The sequence below is a fragment of the Numida meleagris genome, chromosome 2 (genome assembly GCF_002078875.1).
Source record: "Numida meleagris isolate 19003 breed g44 Domestic line chromosome 2, NumMel1.0, whole genome shotgun sequence".
In the NCBI taxonomy this organism is placed as follows: Eukaryota; Metazoa; Chordata; class Aves; order Galliformes; family Numididae; genus Numida; species Numida meleagris.
The window spans coordinates 51,496,785-51,523,051 of NC_034410.1; the positions used below are offsets into that span (position 1 = coordinate 51,496,785).

At 40.6% G+C, this 26,267-nt stretch overlaps 1 protein-coding gene across 4 annotated transcripts in view; it reads left to right on the forward strand.

Annotated features, from left to right (window-relative positions):
• HECW1 (HECT, C2 and WW domain containing E3 ubiquitin protein ligase 1) overlaps nucleotides 1-26,267 on the forward strand; it is a 269,154-nt gene that overhangs the window by 57,613 nt on the left and 185,274 nt on the right. The window contains exon 2 of one of the 4 annotated variants that reach the window (XM_021387592.1): nucleotides 9,748-9,805. The exons of the other annotated variants lie outside the window; for them this stretch is intronic. Within the exon in view, the coding sequence (XP_021243267.1) occupies nucleotides 9,779-9,805 (27 nt within the window). The 5' untranslated portion in view covers nucleotides 9,748-9,778. The remainder of the gene's footprint in view (nucleotides 1-9,747; nucleotides 9,806-26,267) is intronic. 4 annotated transcript variants of the gene reach the window in all.

Consider the following 26,267-nt stretch of genomic DNA (forward strand, 5'->3'; position numbering starts at 1 on the left):
AATCACACCACAGACTTTCAGACCTTTTTAATGTCAGATGAGGAAAGAGCATTCAGCTGTCCTAAAAAGATGATCTGATGCAGTAAAAAGTGTTCCAAAAGAACAGAAGAATACACCAAAACAAGGAAGTGATCTTATATAATGAGTTTTATGAAGAGCAAGGGGGTTAATTCCTGCTTGTGTCAATACAAATAAATTAGAATTTTGAATCTGATCTTTATTTTTTATCATGAAGTAGTTAATGTTCTATAGGATTAAATGATTCTGCATGATATCTTGGCATCAGATGGAATACTGACCCTGTTACCTTAGCCACTAATGTAACCCAAAATTGAGTATACAGAAAGGTTTTTTAATCAGATTTTTAAATGTTTTATTAATTTGCAAAACTGAACTATGTGTTTATAAGAAACTTCTGCAGGGTTCCTGATGGCTCTGCAGATGTGTTAGATATTGAAGTGATCTTAAGCAGATTGAGGGAGAGGACAAGTAGAAATCGATCAGTTCCACCACATAAAAATAAATTCATTACGTACTCACATATTGTTTTGAGGTAAGACCGTCCTTTAAATTCCCAGGGTTACAGAAATGATGAACTGTAGTCAATTATGTAACTTGTTTTAGAAAAGATTATTTATCCTTGAATAGTTTTGTGACTTTGCCCCTTGTTCTTAGTCCAGGATGGGAAACGGATACGGAAAACAGAGACAGAAATGTTCTCTCACAAAAATCTTTCACTAATATTGGTCTACTTGTCTAAGAGATTTTGTCACTTAATTTCAGTTTTTAAAAGAAAAAAAATCAATGGCTGTGGCAGTTATGGCATTAGGACTTGCCTTTAATTTTTACTTTTTTTAAATTTAATCTACTGTCGCTTTTTATAGTGCAAAACCAATGGGGAAGCAAGGTGTAATTAATGGGGCCAGTGTTTCACCCTAGAAGAAGTTAATAGCAAATTGTTATCAACTTCAGCAGTAGAGAAATTTCACACTATTACTTCCTAGGTCTTATTAAAAATAAGAGGACATAATCAATTGGAAGTAACTGTTTCTCATCCAGTTCATGTATTTAAGACCTCATTAAATATTGCGAGAAAGCAAAACATTGGTGATCTGACCCTGTTTGGATGGGAATTATCTATGTGACCCTTTTTTTAAATTGTACTTCATCTTGCTCTTTGCATTAGAAAATATTGCATGGTAAAGAGTGGGAGGTTCAAGGTCTAGGTAGGTCATGCTGGATTGTTCCCTGTTTTCCTAGTGGCCAGGCTTCTGTGAAAGTAAGCTCTTTTTTTCCTCTGGTGAATGTTTCCTCTGCTCCAACTCTGTCTGCTCGTGTCTTCTGCTATCTTCCTGTCTGGTTCATTACCCTATTTATCACTTTTATTTGGTATAAAAATGTCTTTCACATACAGTAAATTTGAAATGCTGTGGAAGTGAACTGCTGCATAAATTAGTGATTATGTGTGTCCAGTAATCACTGTGGCATTGTGTTTTATTTGTGTAGGAAATACCAGCTTGTTGAGATGCTGAGCTTCCTTGTAACTGCAGAGCTGGCACCAGTTACCTACTTGTCCCCAAGAGGGGGCTTGCTGAGGTCTTTACCCGAGGCATTTACTCAGAGAAAGCTGAAGCCAACCAGTGACCAAAAGTAACGCTTCTCATTTAGGACTTTGTTCTTCCAAAGATGAAAGAAGTTTTTTAATCTTTTCCTTTTTATATTTTCCATAAATAACTTGGTCTGTGAATATCGCTTTGAAGAAGTGAAGGGTATGATTCTCATTATGATCCTGTGAGATGCTGTTGTGTTAACTTTTACCAGTGTGTTTGTAAGGAAGCAAATAAAAATCTAGCATATCGTATCCTGGCCCAGAGCTTTCAAAATCCTTTTATACAGTGTATCCCACCCTCAAACATCACATCTTTACCATAAATTCCATGTTTTGCAGTGAACTGTCCATAGAAAGCATTAAATACAGTAATAAAATCATTTGTTTGGCATAGAAAGTGCCAGTTTGCTGTTAAGGCTTGTTCTTATATCTGTAGTGAAAACAGGATGAAATGGGAGCACATTAATTCCACTAAAATAATAGGGGTGCTGAGCCTTCATCAGTGGTTAGGAGAGTGCAGTGTTAAGATTTACAGTGGTTTAGAAATGAGCCAAAGTGTGTAGCATTTATCTGTTAGAGCAGAAGCTTGTTATTGATGGGCTTGCTTTATTTTTTCCTCTTTTTTGACAATTAAATGTAAGCTGTAGTTTGCAGGTAGTGGTCACTGCACCGAGCAATTGGGAGAAGATGCTTCTGGTGCTGGTAATAGATAGTTGGATGTTTTTGTGTCACAATTCATCAGATAAGTTGAGAAGATTGCCAGCTCCAGAGATGTTCAACAGCAATTTGTTACACTTGAAGCATGCTGCTTTGCAGACATAGGCTTTAGTGTCTTGTTGCAGTCAGTGAGGAATAATGGCATTAGGCAGTACTAAATAAAGTTTTCTGTCTTGTACCTTTTCCTGCTATAAGTCTAATAGATTTAAAGTCCTGCTCATACAAAGTACCGTAATAGTTTACTGCATAGTTGTCATGTGTGCTGTTTTTTTCAAATCTCTTTATTCCCTCATCTCCACTACTCTAGCAAAAGGATGCTTCTAGATAGACCCTAACATTGAGCTTGCAAATACAGGGTTTTAAAGACATCAGGATAAGGGATGCAAATACTGTTTACTCATGTTTGTTTCTTTGGGAGATGAGTCTGGTTTCCTTGTGTATGATATTTACAGCGCGTTCAGTGGTAAACTCCATTTAGCAAGCATTAATCTATCTGCCAACATTAGTATTCCACTGATCCTCTAGGATGGTAGTTCAGATCCAACTTCATTTCACAAGTGGCTGACAGACTGTGTTAAACTGTTTTTCTACTTAAGTCAGTGTACTGCCAAGTATCCACATCACTGGGAAAATCATGATTGTCAGTGGGAGACTGAAGACTTGAGGCCAGACCTTTCAACCAGTTGTTAATTATAGGATATTGGAGCCAGTGGAGCGACAAGAAATTATCTGTCTAAAGATGCAGTGTTGCACACAGTTCAGCCTCATCAAGCAGAATGTTTTCTGTTAGGGCCTGCACTGAGGCCCGGTGGCAGTGCTTGGGGAGGGGGTTGGCTGCAACTGCTCTTGCAGCTGCCCCACAACAGGCAGGGGTATTTGTGCCTGGTTGTTGGACCGCTGACCCCTGCCATGAGCATGAAATTTCCTTAATAAGAGAATGAAAAATCACTGGTAACCAAAATATTAGGTACAAGTGAGCAAATGCCTTATTTCACCACACATGAGAAGAGGATAACTAAGGTTGAGGACAAAGAAACACATCAACCCCATCTTAGACTTATTCTATTGTTGCAGTAATGCCAACTTGCTTTAGTTTTCATTGTCAATAGCCACAGTGTCATATATATAGCAAGGAAGTTTGGTGAGTAGCCTGGCAAAATCTGGAGGAGGCAGGATAAATTGCTGAGGAGACCCATTTTCCAGAAGCTCACTAAAGCAAGATGGATTGTGTGCTCTTTCAGAACTGTATCCCTCTGTGGAAGGGAAATGAGGCTGGAACTAGTCTGGTTGAAATTGGGTCTGTAGGAGAGGAGGCTTTCTGGAGCTCATTTGTAGTTCAGTGTTTCATCCCCTGGGACTCTGGTTGTCGCAACGGCCTTTATTAGATTAGATGAGCCTCACTTTGTATCTAATTACATCACTACTGGAAGGATCCTCTAGCTACAGAATGCATTTCATTGGTGGTATATTCTCTCGCTCTGTCTCCCTCCTCCTTTTGTTTTGCTGGCTCCCATTTCTGCAGAGTATATCACACAACAAATGTACACCATCAGAGGAGTTCATGACCAGTGGACACTATTCCTACCATCTTCCCCTCCACAACAGGAGTTCAGCGTCACTGTTGATCAGACTTCTTTGCCAACATACCTGCAATGCGTGTCCCATCTTTAGTAAATCTTCACAGCCTCCTCCTTGCAGTCCTGCCCGCTTGGCAAGTGAATGGAACACTGCATCACCCAGGTTTCATTGCGTCTTTTAAAACCTCCTTCTTCCCACAATATCTATACAAAATTGGACAAACAGTTGGGCTCCATTTGTCCTGAGACCACGGTTTACTACTGCAGTACATACCGTCTCCTCTTCAGTCTTTCTTCCTCTCAAGCACTTGGTGGGTGGCTGTCTCCAATATTTCACTGTGCTGGGTGCAAAAATCTTGTTCCACACTCATGTGTCTCCTTGCTACATGGACAGTCTTGGGTCAGGACCTGCTTCTAAACCACATCTGAATGTATCAGCATTTAGAATAATGTCAGCTATTTGTTGTTACAGCTATCCAATGCCTTCCAAAATAGGGTTGCAAATTGGGAACAATGTTGTAGATTAACAGAGTACTAGATGTAAGATCTTGCCTGAATATGCCATGAGGTTGTTGTTACCTCATTAATTTTTGTGATATGGAACAATCTGAGATATCATTTATATCATTAATATATGCACAGATCCTTTATCTTAGTTTGCTTGAGAAAGCTAGAGTGCAACAGATGTAACTGATTTTGAGCCAGATTTCAGGCAACTGAGGTTCATCTCCATGCAGTTTAAATCCTCAATTAGCGCATTAATTTTTTTTCTTAATTACATTACTTTTTTTTGATAGTTTTTTTTTTGCCTACTGAAAATGACTGATTTTTGTACTGGTTTATGAGACAGTTAGCTAATTTACACATGATAATTTGTTAAGATTTGTCTTGCAGTCACAGGACTGAGCATTTATTCTAAGGGATTTCATATTTTTCCTGCTGAAGCTAGATGTGTGATAATAGTGGCTTGGGATAGCGAGCATAGCTAGTGAAATTGAAAAATACAAGATTTTTTTTTTTTACATGCTTATATTTGTTGAGACAGAAGGAATAAACACTTCCAGCATAAGTACTGCTTCATTTTTTTATTTCATCTTTATAGAAAAGCTTTTCAAATATCCAGCTGTCTGAGGAGGTTTAAAAAACTCACTCTGATCTCTTAACTGTCATTCTGATCCCTTCAAGGGAAAGACGATGCTTAAAGCATGCAGTAGACAACTGTTAATGACATATTGGAACTGATGCAGGGGACCAGGGCAAACAAAGTAACAGAGAAACAGAAGGGCATATCTATGTCTGTATGGAAAAAAAAAAAAGCGTATCTGCTTTTTTATTATTGTTAACACAGTTGTTAATATTGTTGGTAACATGGCTGTGGTGTCTCAGTGCTTGAGTTGCGGTCTGCAATGCCAGATCAGCCCTGTGCAAGAGGCATCAAGCACACAGGGAGCTGAGCACAAGCATTCCCTGACTCTAGCAATGAAGTGTTGACCACTGGTGAAATAAGTTTTTGGCCTTGGATGGGTTTTCCTGCACTGACTGCGTTGTTAGTAACCAGTACAGCACATTGTGCTTGCAGATTGCCTGTGCTATTACTGTACTGGCTGCCCCAAGACACTAAGTGTGTAAAATAAATACTGGTTTTAGTTATTTGCATGTCAACTTCACCATGATCAGGGGTTTATATTTTTATTTCCCCCCCAAAAATGATGTTTTTGAGTAGGCATTTGAAGCAAGATGCCAGGTAGCAGCAGGATGTAAGCCTAAAGACAGGCAGGGCTTGGTTTGCATTAAAGAAGATGTTAGTTTGCATTAAAGAAGATGTTAATAAGCTTGGATGATGAGCAGAGTGTCCAGAAGCTGCTTTGAAACAGCTTAAGAAGCAGGGGTGAGGGTCAAGCATCAGCTGCAGGGACTGGCAACAGCTTCTGTGCAGAAAGGGACAAGGCAAGAGGAAATGGGAAGTGGAGGAGGAAAAAGGGAGATACTCTAACAGCAGAGACAAAGGAAATGAACCTGGGAGGGAGAGAATGGTGTTGAGGCACAGCTGGGCTTGTCTGAGCTGGACAGCAAACAAGAAACCGTAATGTTAAGTGATGGGTGATGAAGGAGAAGGTGTTCGAAGAGGTGAGGGAGGTAAAAACAGAAATGATGAGAGAGGGAGTAAATACTGACTGAATGAACTTGAACTCCCCAGGGTTCTCAGGAGAAATAAGTTAGGAAAACTGCTGCCTATGGCACTATCCTCTCTACTTGTCACTTTACTCTCATCTCGTTTGGAGAGCTCAGAAGAAACTACTTATTATCAGGATGCAGGAGTGGCTTTGTTGAAGACCTGCATTGTTCTCAGCCAGGAAATGAATGGTTGCTCAGGCTGCAAGTGGTCCTGCCACAAATGCTACACAACTCTTCTGTTCTTCAGTGTCTGTTCCTCCAGCATCTTTGTCCTGGCTGAGATACCTACGTCCACTATCTGGAAACATTCAGGTCCTGCTGCTTTTCCAGGCCCTTGAGATTCGGTGTCTATGTGTGCATTTACTGAAATAAGTGCTTTTTAGACTTTTATTACAGTAGCACCTGGCAGATCCCATGATGGGCTGAGGGGGCTGAACTGAGTGCCACATGAAAACTGAACAGAAGCATCAGAGAATTTGCAATCTGAATGTAAAGACAGGAAGTCGGGGGTAAACAAGGACAGTCAGCAAAGAAATCCAGAAAGCAGTGTTTTATCTGAGTGGTGATGTTCTGTGTGGTCACTAGGCTCTCCAATTAATCCAACCCTAATAACAGTCCTGAAGCACTTCTTTATCAGAAATGTACCCCTGAGTAAATCTATTGATATGTCAGATAGCATTTTTGTTGTCTTGCTGATGAAGCGGGAGCACACAGACACAGTGCTTCTTGCACACCCGTAGCTGTGCAGAGCCCTGGCTGCACATGTGGCACTGGGACATGTTTTGCTGCCCACGGTGCTTGTGTGAGTGCAAGCAGTGACAAGGGCTGGGGCTTTCCTTGACCATGCCACAAGCCCTGAGTGAGATTTTTATTCTGGCTTCAATGTGTGAAGGTGTCACAACACAGCCTGCCTCAGTAAGTGCAAAAATTGCTTTCTGTGACTCCCTTCAGCTATTCTTGCTTCCCATACACAAACTCAGCAACTTGAGGTGTGCAGTGCTGAGATACTTTGAGGACAGGGACAGAAAACTAATTCATTGGAACACATCTGGGCTGTATTGTCTGCTGCAGCCACATTCAGTGCAGCCAAGGCTGGGGATCTCTGCCTCCCTCTGGATATTTGGGGTGCTTGGGTCATGCAGCATCCCCAGACTGCATTACCTGCTGGGGGTGCTCCAGGGGGCTTTGAGGTGGGTTTTTTTCTCATTGCCTGTGTTTAATGAAATGTTTTATGAAAGCTGCATCAAAATCTGAGTAGAAAGAGAAATATGTCTTTTTTTTTTCCCCAAGTAACTATTAGGTCTAAATTGAGCTTGTGTGTGGCTGAACACACATAGCGACTATGGTGGTAAGAGGTGGTGTACTGGTCGTGGTTATTTGGAAGAGTTCTTATATCACATCTACTCCTCATGGGCCACTGAAAGCAATGTGCGTGTGGATGAAGGTCTCTGAGATCCTCTCCAAAGACGTAATTCAACTGTGGGGTCATCGTGTTTCATGTAGGTTGCTCCAAAAGTAATGCCTCCTATTTATTTCCATGGAAACTACAATAGATACAAAGAGCACAGTAACGCTGTTTGATAGAGAAAATTCACAGCTACAAAACACTTTTTTTCAAAACTGTCACCACCGTTAGCTCTGTATTTTTGCTAATGGTGAGCAAGAGCCTGCATGCTGAGCTCATAAAAATCCGCACCAGTGGAGGTGATGCGCTGTCAGTGTCACCACTGCTGAAACACACCACCCACTACCTCACTCTTTTTGGTCTCCATAAGTGTTCAGCAAATATCCATGAACGTCAATGGTTGTAATTTTTTCCACATGGAGGAATTCAGTGGCATGCCTTTGTTTCACACACGCTTCTGTGTCAGATGCTATTTTGTCAGACTGCCCCTCTGCTGCCATCTGTCACACAGCAACAAAATGTAACAGAGTATTGGCGGGAAGGTTCAACCCCCTACTGCCATACCACCAACATCCACCTCTGATATCGGGGGCCAGCATAATAAAATAGAAGGCATTTCTTTCAGAGCAGCCCTTGTATTTCCAATGTTAATGCAGTTCTTCAGTAAACACGAAAAATGACCAAATTGTAGGTAGTTTGTAAGTATGGAAATAAAACTGATTATGTCCGTGAGATTTAGTGTCTTTTGAAGAGTAAAGGGAGATGAAAACACAACTTGCACTTTTACTTTGTTTAGTTTCATGACTATTATGTATTTTGAAAATCTAATCTGATCAAGTGGCATTGTTTTATTTTATAAACGTTTTTTGAACAGAATGTTTCCAAATAGCGGACCTAGGTATCCTACCTTTCCTTTCTCTTTTCATTGTCTTGTTCATTTTCATACTCTTGTTGAATTAACAGTTTTAGTGGTTTTGATCATGTTGTTACAAGACTGTTCTTCTGTCTTCTGAGCTGTTGTTAAGTACACAGTGGAAACTGCTGATAGGAATGAATTTTAGGGTGGAATGATAGAGTGCTAGTCTCTTTTCTCAGGTGATAACTGATAAGGCAGTGGTTTCAGGTTGTATCAGGGGAGGTTTAATTGGACATTGGGAAGAATGTCTTCATGAGCATGGTGGTCAAGCACTGGGACAGACTGCCCAGGGCAGTAGTAGAGTCCCCATCCCTGCAGGTATTTAAGAGACGTGTGGATGTGGCACTAAGGAACATGGTTTGTGATGAGACTTTGGCAGGTCAAGTTGATGGTTGGACCTAGTGATCTTGAAGATCTTTTCCAACCTACATGATTCTTTGATTCTCTGAAACATGGAGTAGTTGACTATCTTGTTGATGAGGGACTTTCTCTGCTAGTGCAGCTGCGAAGCTGTAAAATGTCAGAGTACTCAGTCACAGAAGATAAGCAGAATGAATTAACTGAAAGTACAGACTGTAAATGCTCCTGGAGATGAATCGTGGACAACTTTTACATTTTTTATATTGAAAATTTTTATTATTGCATGTTTCGAAAGCCTTCTGTCCTTGCTGATTAGCTTCCCTGATTCAGACTGGAGCTTCCTTGTTCCATCACTTCTCGCTGTACAGTTTTATACTATATGGGATTTTGAAGTGCTAATTGAGGTTAATTAGTGAAGTAGAGGTTCGCTTGCTATTTTGTGGTCTGATCTTGAACTACTAAAATTCTGTTGGATCCCACGTCTGCTCAAGTATATCACATTGAAGTTAACTTCCTTTTCAGATATACAAGAATATCAATGAATTGATGGGAAACAGAAATGCTAGTTGACTGCCACCTATCTAAGCTCCCTCAATGTGAGAATTTTGTGATGAAACTGAAAATCCACTGATGGGGTCTTTTGTTATACCCAGGCTACTGCTTCTTGTTCTCTTTCAGATGCTTCTTGAGTTAAATGAATATGATGACTAATCCTGTTCAGTCTGCAAAATTAAGTGTAGTTAATCCTGTTCTTATTTTTTAACCATGTATATTTTGGTGTTGAAGTGCATAACAACATCCTGGTGTTTTGAAGAATAATATCGTACACTGTTACCATGGTTAAGATATACTCAGTGCCGAACAGTGAATCAAGTCAATTAATAAAATGTTGGCAAAGACAGTTTGGGTAGAAAAATAATGTTTTTAAATGTCGCTTATGTTGGTTATGGGACACATGCTGAGTTAACCTCATTGAACTTTTCCCCAGGAATTGATGCGCTTACAATTGGCGGGTCATTATGCTGCTCCACCTGTGTAGTGTTAAGGTCAGTGTGTTTTTCTGATTATAAAACCCATCCATACCATTCCATTATAAATTCACTATCATTCATAATGGAATGTGCCAAAGCTCAGAGCTCGTTGCAGCTGCCCCTGGTCCATGTTTAAGATAAAACAAAGCAGTTCAGGTAATCTGAGCATCTTTTCAATAACATGTCCAACCAAGCTTCATTTGAAGTGATCTTTTCTTTTGTTTCTGTTTTGTTTCTGTTTTGTTTCTGATCTTAAGTAACCATCTGATATCAGTGTCGTTTTAGTTTTGTGTTTAACATGACCTGCCCAGTATTCACTCAAGACATGGTAATTGTCTTAAGATCCTAGCAAGGAGGTCCTGGGAGCAGCAGGCAACTGTAATGTTTCAGTTGCATGTGTTCATGCATAGGCAAAGCACAGAATGCATCAACCACTCACCTTCACATGGCATTTCCTGAAAGCTGCAACTTTTAACCATGAATTAATTTGGAGTCATCAAGACACAAATCAGCCATCACAGCAGACACTAATGTGTGAGCTGCAGGAATGTCTGACTGTCACTAACCAGACTGTCACTAACCACTTCTAGGGGACCTGTGAGATGATCTGCATGCATAACATATTGCTGCCGAATGCATCTTCCTGCACAGTTTAGTTCTCTAAATTGCCATGCTTTATCAAAGAGAGTTAGAATGTGCATTAAAGCTTATTGAGTGTTATTTCTGTCACTGAAATGTTGTTATGGTTGGGGTTTTTGTTTGTGTGCTTGTTTTTACATTTTTCTTTGTTACTAATCCACCAAATAACCTTAATTCTGTGAAAAATAGGAATTCTGTGAACAGCCATGTATGTAATAGGTCTTTATATTCTTCCAGTTTCATGAGGGTGTATCCTTTTTATAATGAATTTTGCACTATGTAGTAGCTAGTGAGAGTTCCTGACACTGGCTGTTATGCCTCTGCGCAACTTAAGCGGTACTGTTATTGCTGGGGAAATACACGCAGCCACTTGACAACAACTGTGAATTTTTGTGACAGTGTCCAACAGCACTCCTCCTTTCACCTCTCCATTGCTGTAAACTCAGTGATATTGTACACACGTACGTGTAAGTTTTCTCAGAAGTATGCGCTATACATCTCAAGATGTGTTGGGGAGTCATGGAAAGAAAACTACTTTTGGTGAAAAGTAATACTTGAATGTTCTAGCTTGTGAAAACTGTTCACCACCTGACACTTCATGTGCCAATAATATGAATTTCAAAATTACTGCATGATGTAAGTACGTATCCAGAGGATTTAGCAGTTTTTTTTCCATTACTCTGGGGAGAAAAAAAGAAAGAAAAGAAAAAAAGATTTCAATTTAGCCACTGTCCAAAACTTAAATAAAAGATCCCCCTGAAAGAGAAGATTCTGTTCATTGTAGGATAGTATGTCCTTTCCTAAGTAAAGAGTGTTGCTTGAAAAGGGCAAAGAAGTTTGGCAGAAAATAAACCCCCTTGCATTCCATCTTGTCCTCAGATATCAGAGGGTTTGGGGGTGGCTGTGCTTAGATTCTGGGTGATGCCAAATGTGGCACTGTAAGTCCGGTCATGTTCAATATATAAACTGCCACGATTATGAGTTCACCAATAGCACACTGCCCAATTAATCCAGCAGCATTCGGATGGGCTCTCATGACCACCCTTAAGAAATTTGGCTGGGCCAAGCGAGAACTGTCATGGCTTGGTTAGTGAACAGTGCGGTTTATTAAAGCAACAGATTACAGATTCTTTTGCATTGCTGGTGATAAATGCACGTGAGATTAACCAAGAGCATGAATAATACAGCTGACTGCAACTGCATTAAATTGTGGGACAACTCTATAGAGATTTCTGAGTTTCCCAGGGAAGCACTTGGTATAGCTGGGTGTGCAAATCTATCCAGCTGGCATTCCACTGAGGGTGGAAGAGAGGCTCAGCCTGTTGAATGATCCCAGAAGTCAGCATTGTCTTGCAATTACATCTTCCCTCCCAGTTCTTCTCTCTTAAGCTATTTTTATACTATTAGTTTCAGGTGGAGCTTGAGTGACTCCAGTCAAACATACCTTTGTTCTGGAAAGTTTACTCAGAGAACATAACATGTTTTTGTCAGAAAGGTGGAAAACTGCTGGCTCTGGGTCAGCTCAGGGCAACAGCAACAAGGTGGTTTATCAGTCCTAGCAGTATCATCAAGTCCCCAGCCCTGAAGGATGATCACAGGTTTGGCCATGGGGCTTCCACCCCACTCCATGTTCTGTGTTGTTTTTTCCTTAGTGTCAGCATAGCAGGCTCCTCTGGTGTTTGCTGAGAGCTAAGGTCACAGGTCACATTGCTTAGGGAGCTAACATGGATTATCCACCACATTCCACCATGGAGGTTTATCTTTTCTCAAGGGAATTCAAGAGGAATGCAATGTCATCTCCAATAAATATTCCACAAAGATACAATTCAAGGACACTCTTGATAGCAGAAAGGATTAAAAAATAGCTCTGTTGATAAAACAGATTGCATTATACTGTTGAAAATTATAAGAGCAAAATGTTTTTCTCACTTGGGCACCAGAAGGATCTATGTTGCAGTGTTTCGAAGTTCATCTGTGGTGATGAACTTTCCTAAGTTTTGAACAAGTGCAGCTCTCACTGCTACTTACATATCGTAACAAATGTGGGTCCTTACATGCAGCACAAGGAAATCTTGGAGGTTGTAGTAGATACCTCCTACCAAGTATCCCGCTGGAAGTAGGTAGCTGAAGATATTGCACTACGTCACAACAGCAGGAAGAAGGCAATTTGACTACTTGCTGCAGTGCATTCATCTGGCTGTGGTGCTTTCTCTCTCTCGTCCACAGTCTAAGGACAGCTGTACTCAGCCTTGTCTGAGTGATGCAGCCCACAGGCACTTGTCACAAAGGGCTGCCTGTATGTTAGACACATCACAGAGCTTTTTATGGAACAACATTCATTAACTGAATCTGCAGCTTTATCTAAGTTTCTACCACTCTCCCCTGTGTCTAGAGGGGAAAAAAAATACTTAAAAAACAAAAATGGAAGTCATTCCCCAGTTCCTTGCCCTGCCTCCTCTGTTCTTTTGCCCAGCGTGGAAAACATGTGGAACCAAACTTGCAACAATATTGCCAGCTGTTCTTTTAGCCCTCTATCTCAGTGTGGACTGCTTCAGGAAAACTAAAACAAACGCGCATTGTGATCTATAGCAACAAACAGTATGTACCTGCGTGGATATATACTTGACCTTATGGATGAGCCCTTGTTTGTGTTGCATATAGATATTTGAGCTAAATGCCAGTATTTGTTAGCAGTTCAAAGACTTGCCAGGTGCAGGATCATTCCAAACCTGTAGTGGGGCCTGAGCACTATCACAGGTCTGTGTTCGAGCACCTAATTTAGTTCCTTATGTTAGCTTCCCAATGTGTACAGTCAGCAGAGCACAGTCATGCTCCTGTTGGTATTTCACAGCACTCTTTTCTCTCCCTTAGCCATGTAAGAGGTACAGAGAAGTTAGTCTTCTAATGTAAGCACTCAAATCTCTACACAGGCTATGGAAGACTGAAAAGGTGAAAATGCAACAGAAAAATTGCTGTGGCACAAGTGAAATAAGGTCTCAGGAAGAAGTTGGTGCTCTCACAGATAGTGGCTGGCACTAGCTCCTGCAAGACGTTCCTTGTTTTTAGAAAAGGTCTTCTCTAAATGAAACAAGGAACACCATGTTAATGTTTTGATTTGAACTCAATTCTTCATTAGAGGGGGGGAAGGAAGTTTACAATGATCCATTTCTTAAAAAATAAGCTTTTGTACACACTTTACATTAAATTCAGTCTATTTGTGACCATTATAGCACATCCTTTTTGTAGTGTTTTGTTTTTATTAAAATGCAAAGCAATGGTTTATTAAGATTAAAAAAAAAACAAAACCATCATCACATGGGGAGATGATGCTTTTAATCAGATAAGTTAGCTGTGGTAAAAAGATATACTAGTATTCCTAAATGAAACATTGTTGGTGTAGAATTGCTCCCTGTGGTTCTCAACATGGAGAAACTCTTAAAAATGTTCTTCTGCAGTGTAGTTCTTAAGAAAAAAAAACAAAATTAAAAGCCAACATTGGTTACGTGAATCTTTCTTTATTATAAAAAAGCAGATGTAGGGGAAGCCATACCTGAAAGCTATTTTCCTGGCACAAGCCTTCCCGTATATCAAAAAAGTAAGGCATTTTACAGCATTTTATGCTGTAAAAATATACATACTTTTTGCTAAAGATAACCAAAAAGATGTACGTTTCAAACTCTGCATCTCTTCTCATAACTTAGAGCTAGCAGATCCACCAAATTCCAAAGATTTAGCAAATTTACCAACCTGTACGTGTGAAGGAAAACACTAGGCTTCCTCCCAGGCCCTCAGCTGGGAGGTCGGGTGCAGGCAGAGGCACCAGCTGGGGGAAACCACAATGGGATGAGGAGAGGTGGGTGGGGAGCCCAAGCCCTTGCTCTCCTAACATCTTTAATTAGAGTAGCATAAATATTGGCTAGGATGAGAGATGTGTCTTAATGGAAAAATTAAGAAATAGATTAGTTTCTGGCACAGTTCCTGCTTCCTATTTACGTCAGACCCTTTTTCCAACGCCAGTTTAATTGAAGGAAGGATTCTTTCTTATTTGCTTATTATCTGCCAGCCTTGCAAGGGAGGATGAGGGGCACCAGCAGACATCAAGACATGCATTAAAAAACAGCACAACCAAACATCACTAGCATTTGAGTGATTAGAAGGGGAGGACTTGCACTGAAACTTGGTGCTAAGTTTGCCATTCTTTCCAGTATACTACTCAGCTGAAGGGTGTGAAGATGCAGAACTTTCTAACCTCGTATTCGGGAATAGAAAAGAGTCCTGAATGGCTTAGTGGGTCAGGATCTGACGCAAAGTCTGAAACATCCAGGGAATGTTTCGGTGCAGAAGAACTGAAATGTTCAGCAGGGATCCATGCCCTTGTGCATGAGCTGCTGTCTGTACCACAGAATGGTATACCCTGACAACGTCAGAGGCGAGCTATGCACTGTGTCTCTGAAGTTCTGGTGCTGCCTTAAAACTTTGTGTCAGCTTTTGTCGGCTGGAAGCTTATGGGCCTTCTAAAAATCTGAAATAAAAGACTTTATAATTCTGGGTTGTTTTTGTTTGTAAAAGGTAAATATGCTGTTAATTTACATTCAGAATTTCCAAAGTGAACACCTACATTGCATCCATAGTATTTTGCACCTTTGCCTTGTGTGACATACCCCAGTATTATTTTTTTGGTGTGTGCAAGTATTTTGATTGTGAATTTAAGTCTTTTCTCAAGATGTCATCCGTCTCTTCAAAGCCAGCAGAGAAGCTGTCTGAAAAACTCCATTAGTTTGTGAGATTCTATATGATAGAACTAATTAAAATCTGTGAATGTTTAATTTAATTTTAAGCAATTTACAGCACTAGTTCTATATTGAAAAGCATTATTCTATGATACAGAGAGAAAGCTTTGTCAAATACATAATCTCTGACTCTTATGTGAATATATTCTATAACTGAATTGGGATTTTAAAAATGAAAAAATGTAAATGAGATTTTTTTTTACCATGTAATTTAAATGAGTTCATTCTTCATGACGCTAAGTTTTAATTTCTGTTTATTTCTTTACTTCTTGAAGAAAAATTGCATGCTTGATGCCCCCTTTATCATGGGATAAAAAAATCACAACATTTACTAAGAAGCTGGAATTTTATCATACCTACGCACTTCATTTAATTCATAATTAAAGTTTCCCACCAGCATGAGAATAATTCATTGGACTCTATGTGAAAAACTAATTAGGAAGAATGGAGCTGGAAAGGATGTAGGGTTGTGTTAGATTTTAGGTCAAATTGTGCTCCTACAAAGTCACTTTGATTTGGCTTTTGTTATATTTTTATAACGGCTTGTAACCAACCCCAACAGCTATTTCTGTAGACATGCACACATGAGTAAATTCCCTTGTGTGAGTAATCAGTTAAACTGGTGAGGCTGACTACAATTTGTATAGCCTGGTTTCCCAGGCTGATAAGACTCCTATGATTGCAGTTTCTGTCTATCTGTCACTCCCATAGCTAATTACTTTTGAAGCCGTTGGCTAATTTCAAGCAGAAGAGAGAGGAGTAGCTGTCTGTGAGATAATTGAGTTTCTTCAAGGTCTCAGTGGCTGGGGAGACACGGCAGAACCATGTTGGGCAAGGGAAGGCAGGCAGAGCCCTCCTCCCACTGGCTCCAGCTGCTGCGGTTATCTGGGTCTTACTTGTGGCGTTGGGGTTTTTTTTTGCTGAGGAATGGACAGGAAAATGGTGGGTTCTTGGTAGAACTTTGGAAGTAATGAAGATTACAGTGCTGCAGGAAAATTGCTTCATTAATTCCACTGTTGGTTTGTTTTTGTTTCTGTGAATGCTCTCCGAATGAGACCTGAATGTCTTCAGTACAAATAATGAGCTTCTAGTTAGAGGTTAGAAAAACACAGTAGTCATCTACTTATCACTAATATTGAGAAAACACCTACTGGAAACATTAGTATGTGGTCTATTAGCTAATGCATTACAAGTGATAAACTTCTCAAATTAGTGTCTTGTCTGTTCACAGGTCTCCCACAAAAATGATTTTTTACAGTGTTTGAGAACTGCTTACCCGTTCAAAAGCCAAATTTTAACCTCTCTGACATTGCAATTTTACTAAGTCCAGGTTGAATATCAATTTTTAGGTTGAATAGCATCTTGTAGGACAAGAAATGCTATTAATTTTAAAGGATCAGCCAGAGACCAAAGAGCTCTCAATTGATTTGTGCACAAAATTGGACACTAGACAATTTTAATGGTCCTGATCAGAATGGAACCAGGTCCTACAGCAAGAAATTCAGTGAGATGTGATTGTTAGTGTGACTGCTATGATGGGCTGTGTGATTCTAAGTCTTTCTTTCAGAACTCAGGTTTATGACCTGTAGAGCTGAATAGTTTTCCAATTTGGCCAATTCCACAGGTTTTTATGATTGCTATTTAAAATCTAGCCTTTCATTCCATTCCACTGGAAGCTAATCCACAATGGATTTAGAACACTTCATTGACGGAGAGGTTGTTACTAGAAAATTAAGTTAAAAATTTTTTGTTCACTTACATTTGTAAGTGCAGTCTTACAAACTGTAGTTCTTCTAGGAACCAATGACAGCAAAAAAGCTGTTAGCTCTAGCTAAAGGTCCTTGTTAAAATGAAATGAAGCTACATCTTGAACCTTCTTCAGGAACATTCATGTGTTTTTGTCTGTGAGTGACTAAAATATGACTTTTGTGGTCACTCTCACCAGTGTTGTTCTTATCTGAAAACTCTCCTGGAATCTTAAGAACACAGGACCACAAACCATTTGGATTAGAGTAAAAAGGAAAAGCAAATTAAAACCTGCCACAATAATGTGAACAGACATATGCCTGTACATAAGATTTTGTGACACAGCTTATTAATATCTAATCACTGTGTTAGAGGCATACCAGCAGCAGAGTAAGGGTGGCTGAAGTTTGGAACTCAACCTCATGACAGCCCTTGCACTTTCTCATAGTGCACGTCCACTTTCTCTTGGTGATGGCAGGGGCTGGCATGTACTGAGTTAGAGGAAAGCAGGGTTCCTGAACATAGCTGCTGTTCCCTCATGTAAGATAATTTTTGAGCCCTTTATAAAGACCTCACATTTTCTCTTTGTAAAATTTGAATCTTGCTCTCAGGCTAGAGACTGTAATACCAGAGTGACTTGCTTCCTCTTGGGATCGTTTGCCCCGTTTCTCTTCTTTCTCATGAATACAATTATAATAACAATTTATTATGATTTGTACAATCAAAACATAAGCATCCTTTAATTGAGATGAAGCAGTAAGTAGGAATCTGGCTTGGAAATAAATATCTAAGCTAGTTCTACCTGTCCAGAAGCAGAGAAATCTCACCCTTTAAACTTTGCTTTGTGGTTTATTGGTGATACTAAAAGTTTATAATGAAATCAGGATTATTTTTAAGAACAAAATACTGGATCTGAGGAATTACTAGGCATACATGTATTTCCTTTGGTGTTTTTCAGTGCAAAATCAGAATACCTGATCGGCTCAAAATGTCTCTTAGGATAGATTTTGGTTTTTAAAAATCCTGTAATATCAAGTAAATTAGGTAGAACAGGCTCACCGGGGCAGGGGTCATGGCGCCAAGCCTGCTGGAGTTCAAAAAGCACTTGGACAACACTCTCAGACACAGGATTTGATTCTGTGATCTGTGTCCTAAAGGGCAGTTTTTTTTCTCTGTGTGCTTGATGCATTTTCCAACAGGATAGGTAGTGGCATGGTTGTAACTTTTGAAGTGCTTTAGTAAAACATGAAGTTCTGATAATCCAGTTGTGGAGCTGCCCTTCCGGTTGTGGAACTGTTCACTGCAGCTGTTGAGAACTATCTGGATGGTCCTTTGTTTTGCTAAGTCACCTTGTTCCACACTGACATAGAGGGAGTTTTGCCTTTAATTTCATTGGAAGCAACATCAAGCACATTCAGTGATGGCATTCCTGCATTTGTCTGGAGATAGCATAACATGGGATCTCTGTGGCCAGTTAATTTCCAAATGTCAGGGAATATTCCGGGCTTCATTGAAAGGTGGAAGACGGAGCTGAGGGCATGCCCAGCAAGCTGGTGTCTGGTTTGTTGTTGTCTGTGGATCAAAGAAGTGGTTGATGGAGGCATTAATACCCAGCAGCCTGCTCAGACCTACCCGCCTCCACCCTGCCTCTCTGCCTCAGGAGATTGAGATACTGACACTTAAATCAACTTTCCTCTTAAAAAGAAATGAAGATGGGGGTTAGAAGCATGACAGAGCGTAGAGGCAATGAATGAACGGAGATTTAAAATGTTCTCTTTGCTGTGGAGCAGGGAGGCTGCAACCATGGTCAGCTGGAAGGAACCATGAATAAAGAGAGCTGCTTTCCATCCCTCCTGGTTTTTGTATTCATTGTCCTCACATGAAAACCAGTGCCTGTATTATGGCTGTACAGCACCTAGTGTCTTATTTGCTGTCCCTTCCTGTCTAGGAGTGAGAAAAAGATGGCAATATTGCCCAGTGAGGAAGAGGAGAGGTGCTCTGAGAATTACAAGAGAGGAAAGAGAAGAGTACAAGAAAGACTCATAGTCATTTATGGACATGGCAGAGAGGAGCGGGGACCTTGCTAGCAGCCTTGAGTCAAGGGAAAGAGGAAGGAAGTTCTTCACCTTTTTGCAGGGAATGGTGCCCATGATGTATGTAGGGATTTTGCAGCTAATGGCAGTGATAGATACCTTGAGACACGTGAATGGATCCATCCCTTTGTGTTGTGCAGAGTGGGCAGAGAGAGAAGTGTCAGTGGTGGAAATAGTATATGGTAGGTGCAAGCTTTGCAGGATAAATCCTTTTTTGGTATGTACCCACACGAACCTTTGGTGTGCGGAGATTCATGCTTGTGTCCGAAGGGGTGCTAATTGATATTATAAACTCACAATATCTGGGCTTAGTAGCTTTTTGCTGCCTTTTTTTGTGTATGTGAATTTTACAAACAACATGTTGTGCCTAAGATTGATCTAATACATTTGACTTATTTCTTTTTTTTTCTTCCCTCTGGTAGCAGTATGCAGTACAGAAATCACACAAGCTTTATTTTTCAGTAAACACTTGGGGTGGAAGGTATACTATAGCCCTGACGTCAGGGAATATTGGGATTTTTAGAACTCACACACTGTAAGAAATTAAGGCTTTTTTCAGCAAAAAATTTTCGGAAGAGTCTTTGGACTCTGTGGAGTTGGGAAATGTGAGGCCACTTCTAAGCAGAGAGATGATTGTAGGTGACAGTTCTGGGAAATGTGGTATGTTGCTGGATATCCTTCCACAGCTCATATTTACTCTGCATCACTTCCTTCATATTCTCCTGAATTTTGCAAGACTTCTTCACAGCTTTTCCTGTAAACCTCAGCTACATTTACTGGTATTACATTTTTGAGGAGATCTGTACAGGCAGTGTTTGTGGTATGCTGAGTAATTTTTTTTATTAGTTCACTTTTTTCTTTCTCCAGAAGTATCATCTAGGTTGCAATAATTTTATATTGTTGCCTAGAAAGCCTATTCTTTATTAAAACTATTCTTAAATAATCGGATAGTAGAATTTAGTGTGTGCTTTTAATCTGCCTTATGATGCGTTTCTATTTCACCTGCCTAAATGTACTTAGAAGACACATTCTATGCCACACTCAGGAATGCTTTGCCCATTTATGTATTTCTTTATAAAATCTTAGAGCTCAAAAAGTTTATACATAGATCTTTCTCCATCCCATCTGACTTAACCTGGGATCCCACCAGTCACAGGCACAGGCTCTCTGAACAGGTGAAGCCAGGCAGAGCTGGATAATCCTAGGGAATGCCTTATCTGGTCTCAGTCTTTTCTGGGAGGAGCCCCGTCTTTTGCCTCTGCCTATGCAGAAAGTCTTGGGAACTTGCATCCCTAAATTAGATACTGAGGTGTTCAACTGGAACTGGGTGAATCTGGGCCACTGTGGGTGCTGTTAAAGGCAGTGGTGTTTTGCATGGGGGATGTACTGGAAGAAATGAAGCCACTGGTTACAGAAGTCCCTCAGGTAAGTGGTCGTTATTGTGTTGTGTGGAACATGAAGCAGGGTGGTTAGGGCTTCTCAGCACTCTCATTATGAATACCAGTTGCTCATTTCATAGAAGAGCAGCAATTTCAGTCTGCAGAGGAGAGCCATCTCCCTGTTCTTACCTCTTCCCTCTTGAACCCCTTTGGAGTAAGCAGAGTTCCTGGGAAAACGGTGAAATCCAGCTGGATCTGATGGGTAGAGTGATTAGACTTCAAAAAATCAGCTCTTGTGAGGAACACAGACTCTTTTGGACAACTCTGCCAAGGCTGTGCTTCTTTACTTCAAATAGCAGATCAAACAAACTACTCGGTACTGAGTGGTGATCATGTGTTTTTTACTTGAAATGATTGTTGTTTACAAATATTGTTCTTGTGTTTGAAAAGACAAGAAGTGGTGATTTTTAGTCTTTGGCATTGCAGTCACTAGGGCTGTGGCTGTGAAGCTGGAGTTGATGGACATGGGGATGGCTATTACAAAGGGGCTGCGTTCCCCTACCAGGCAAGTGCTTCATCTCTCCCCTGGGGAGAGACAGTCCCTGTGCTGCATCTGTCTTGTCCTTTAGCAGTGTAGTGGCACTTCCCTTCCTGCTGCTGGTATTTAAAACCAAGCCAAAATTCAGATTTCCTGTTCTGTGTGTCATAAAGCACCAGCTCACATAGCATGTGAGCAGGTTCTAGTGTTCTTTCTTTCATCTTGTAGTGTGGAAGGAACAGTGAAGCTGTGCGGTGTTATCACGGTTTAAAATGTTATCATATTGACCCTTGGAGTTATCTTTTTGAGTTTTTATATTGAGGCCATACTGCATGTCTACCTGTTGTTGCATACCTGAATATGTCTTTTACAAACTTTGGCAATATTTTCAGATCATTTTTCCCTAACGAATAAGTCTGATGGCTGCTTCTCATTCCTTGCTGTGCCAATTTGCTAAGACAATTCTGTTTTCATGCTAACAATTTGAGAGAAACTAATAAATTAATTTTCTTCTTTGCTGCATTCTGCTGCAGAAACTTCCCAGTGCTTTTAGTAGTGAACTATGACTGGGTTATCACTGTGTCTGTACAAACTTGATGAACACAATTGTTAATTGCTCCCAGTGAGACAGAAGTAGTCTACAATGTAGAAGCTTGGAGCGATCTGATCAAAAAGCAGTGAAATGCCATTTTCACACAGAAGCTTGTTTGGTTATACAGTGCAAATCTTAATTCTTAGAATCATTTAATTGGAAATGCAGTATGTGTGCCTTTCTGCATGCTCTCCAGAGTTTACTAGACGGCATTCCTTTCTTCTTCCAGAAAGAGAAGAGAAAAAGCATTGTTAACTTTTTTCCTTTTTCTGAACTACGATTTTCTGCCTTCAGTTATATTGCCCTGTAGTTCTACTTCCATCTGCTTGTGCCCAGGAGATTGCTTAAGTGCTCTCAGAAAATGTGGACTGCTCTTGATTGTTGAGTATAGTTACTGGGTGCATTCTGTAGATGCTAAGAGTACCTCTGGCTCTGTGCTGCCAGATCATGCTGCAGTGACTAATATGCCTGCATGGAGAATCAGTCCCACTGGCCAGCACTGAACCTTGCCAGTCTGACCTCAGGGCCAGGTCTTTCATTTTGATTCAGATTTTCGCAATGATTTGCACATCACTGAAGCAGAGTTAAATGGAAGAGGATGCATTAACATCGCAGTAAAGCTAGACTGGAAATGCACGAAGGTCAGGAAATGGAAAAATGAACTACCTGTTAATGTCCATTTGACCCACTGCAGATGTATAATGGCTCTGATTTCCAATTAGTGTTTATTATAGGCATAAATGTATATACAGCATGCCATAGATGTACAGTATTAAGACAAACGTTCTTTGATGTTTTTACAGAATGCATCCCTTCGAAACCTTTGCAACTTCCTTCATTTCAGTCTTCCCAAGAGCAGCAGTTTCATCTGTACACTCTGTAATACTTTGCAGGAAAAAGGTTTTCATTAGACTTGTGGGAACCTGTAACACTGGCATGCTATTAAATGATTCCTTTGGAGCTCTGAGAAATCATTCCTGTGCCTCTCAAGTAAAGAGTCTGATCCCGTAAAGTTCTCTGGGCTGTCCAAATCCTTTTGTTTTGTAGTAGTCTCCAGTCTCAGGGTTGATTGTACTGTGCCCTTGGACTCTCTCTTGGACAATCTCTTCCCTTGGAGATGGGAAATGCCAGTGATCTTCATAAGGAGAGATTCATTCTCCTTTTTTTTTTTTTTTTGCTTTCTCACAGCCTTTTTACTCTTCCACTCAACAGAGCTCAGTTTCCCATTTTTGAGAAGTTCCCTGTAAAAAAGCTTTCTGTGCAGAAAGCCCTTTTGGTAGACTCAGCTTCAAGTTAAAGATCTGCACGTCCTTATAGGCAGTGCTACTTTGCTGCTTGATATTCTGGCCTGGCCTTCAGATGCTGCTCTGTGTGTTCACACCTGGGCCACAACTTGAGCTTTAAAATCATTTTTTAAAATTGACCACCCAATTGAATCTTAGTTCAATCTGTTAGTGCAATATCCTCCTTGATACAAGTGATCTTAACTTACTTTAAGAGTTCCGCTGTCATAATTTCTCTCTTTCACCAGCCTGCTCTAATTTTTTATGTCTGACTCCTCTATCTATCTTACAAAACACATAACCTTCATCTCCAGAGGGGAAACAAGGAAATACACAACTGCATGTCCAGTTTGCCCATGACGTCAGGCTTGGCTACAGTCTTGTTAAACTTTCTGACTGGTGAATGTGCTGTGTCCCAGGCTTCCCATCATACAGAGTTACCTCACTGTCTTTCTCAGTACTTGGCCCTTGGAATCCTGGTTTCAGTGTTGCTTGCAGACGTCTGAATGTCTGAATGTCTTCACACCCCTTAGTTTGAGCATCTCCTTGTTTCCTGCAGTTTCCTTTTCTGCCAGTTCTCCAGTGACAAGCTGTATTTCAGTCATGTAACACCATATCTTTTGTATGGACAGTAAAAGACTATCGTACGACCATCCTGACCTGCAGAGATACAGCTGCTCTGTCAAAGCAATGGCAGGAGGTAACTGGTTGTCAGTGTGAGTATCTGAAAGACAGTTTTGAAATTTCTGAAAAGCAAATAGGGCTGGCTCCTTGCAGACCCTGAGTTGGGATCTATCTCTGTATTGCTAAGGCATCATGTACCCTTCCAGCGTAATAATCCCAAATAATAACATCGTCGCCTCCTCAGGCAGGAAGCACTGTAGCTCTCCAGTAGAAGCTGCTGCATGGCAGCTCTGAATCCTTTGGAGAAATTTGCTGTAAATATTATTCTGATATCTGGGAGAGGGAGTTGATGCCATTTTCTGGGGCAATGAAGGAAAGGCAGTGCTTGCAACAGCTCTGCTGCGCAGTGCCAGACAGCAGTGGAGCACAGAGAGCTGTATGAAGGGGAGAGAACATGGAAGTAAAATTTGTGAAATACTTTTCATAGTATTTACTGTTTTCTATTCATGCATTTTTTGAGATCAGTTTTCTTTACAGATCTTGTCTGTCATTTCCTTTGTCTGCACCTTTCTGCTTTCCCTTGTTAGGAGTAGGAGTTGCATTTCTATGAAATAATAATACCCTAAAATTTGGTTTTACCTGATGTTTTTCAGATGGAGTAAGTTATGCAAATAAGAAGCAGATTCTGCCCACAGATAATACTCCAAAAATCTCATTTTCAGTAGGACTTTACAGAGCTAGTTTTATTCAGCACATGGATATTTTTGGCTAAATACTTGTTGCTGAGCTGCCTATGCACAGAAGGACTCCTTCTGATATCAAAAAAGAAATTTAATTAGTGAATTCATTGGAGGAAACTCTAATTTGCCCTAGCATAGCTGATAGCAGTAGAGAGCCTATGTGTTGTCCACATTATTATTATTAATTCTGTGCCTTGACTGGCTATTAATTTAAAAAATCTCTATTACCCAGTTTTTCATAATCTAAGTTGTGATGATGAATGGAGTTAAATCCAGCTGGTGACTGCTCACAAATAGTTTTGCCCAGCAGACAGTGGCCTGTCCTGTTCCATATCTTTATTGATGACCTGGATGAGGGGATTGAGTTCACTCTCAGTAAGCTGGCAGATGACACTGAGTTCGGAGGAAGTAATCACCTGCCCAAGGGTAGGAAGGCCCTTCAAAGGGATCTGGACAAGCTGGATCACCGGGCTGAGGCTATTGAGATGAAGGTCAACAAGACCAAGTGTCAGGTCCTGCACTTTGGTCACAATAACCAGTGTTGTGCCAGCAGTGTGCCCAGGGAGCCAAGAAGGCCAATGGCATCTTGGCCTGTATCAGAAATAGTGTTGCCAGGAGGAACAGGGAGGTGATTGTCCCCCTGCACTCAGCTCTGGTGAGGCTCTATCTTGAGTAGTGTGTTCAGTTTGGGCCCCTCACTACAAGCAAGACAAGGCCCTGGAGCATGTCCAAAGAAGGGCAACAAAGCTGGTGAGGGATCTGGAGCACAAGTCTTATGAGGAGTGGCTGAGGGAATTGAGGTTGTTCAGTCTGGAGAAGAGGAGGCTCAGGGGAGACCTTATCACTCCTTATAACTAACCTACTGAAAGAAGGTTGTGGTAAGGTGGGGGTCAGTCTCCTCTCCCATGTAACTAGTGGTAGGACGAGAGGGAATGGTCTCAAGTTGCATCAGGGGAGGTTCATGTTGGACATCAGAAAAATTTCTTCTCTGAAAGAGTGATCAGGCACTGGAACAGGCTGCCCAGGAAGGTGGTTGAGTCACTGTCCATGGAGGTGTTCGAGAGACCTTTAGATATTGTACTAAGGGATATGGTTTAGTGGGGAAATACTGGTGATAGGTAGACAATTGGACTAGATGATCTTAGAGGTCTTTTTTAGCCTTAGTGATTCCGTGATGTTATTATGTGTGTCAAATGAGGAATGTCAGAGGAAAGACCTTTATATCTGTTACTTCAAGTGTTGAACAGAAAAGTAACTGAACATCGCTGATACTACTGAAACTGCATTCCTGTCACTTTGTGCTTCCTGTCCTAGAGGAGCTCAGACATAGGAAATAGGCAAGCAGTAGATCAGTCATCAAGGCAATATTGACACCCTCAGCTTAAGACAAGTTCATATTGGTCATATCATAGGCACAGTATATCTAAATGTGACAGTACAGACACTTTTAAGACAAAATCTGAAAGACTCTTCTGTTATGCTGTTGGATCACCATTTGGCTGCTCAGCATTCTTGCTTTATAATTTACACTGTACACTGTATAATAAAAATGAGACTATAGCTAAGTGTGTATTATGTGCTTAAGGTTACACACACCACTAAGGGATAAAGTGATAAATACAAATTTCAAACCCCTGAAAAAAAATACATTCTTTTTTTGTTATACTGGGTATATATGATGGATCATATTGCTTCCACCAGGAATAGAGAGGATATTTCTTTAATTTTTAAAGCCTTTTTTCTGTGGCTGGTACTCTGTCACCAGGGCTTTGGGGCTGCTTGCGCATTTTACAGGCACAGATACTGTTTAAGTTCATGGAAAACCTGCAAAACTGGTAATCACATGTGGAATAATTATTTGTTCCTGTAGCAATCAGAAGGACTAACGCAATGGAAATAGTGTTACAAAAAGGTAGAAGGAAAATACAGCGCTCACCCGGATCGGAAGATTTTGGGCTTGCAGGGAAAGGCTCCCACCAAGGAGGGATCTCCAGGAAGAGATCCTTCCTCAGGGGCAGTCAGCCCTTAAATGATGCCTAAGAGGGGTGGAGCC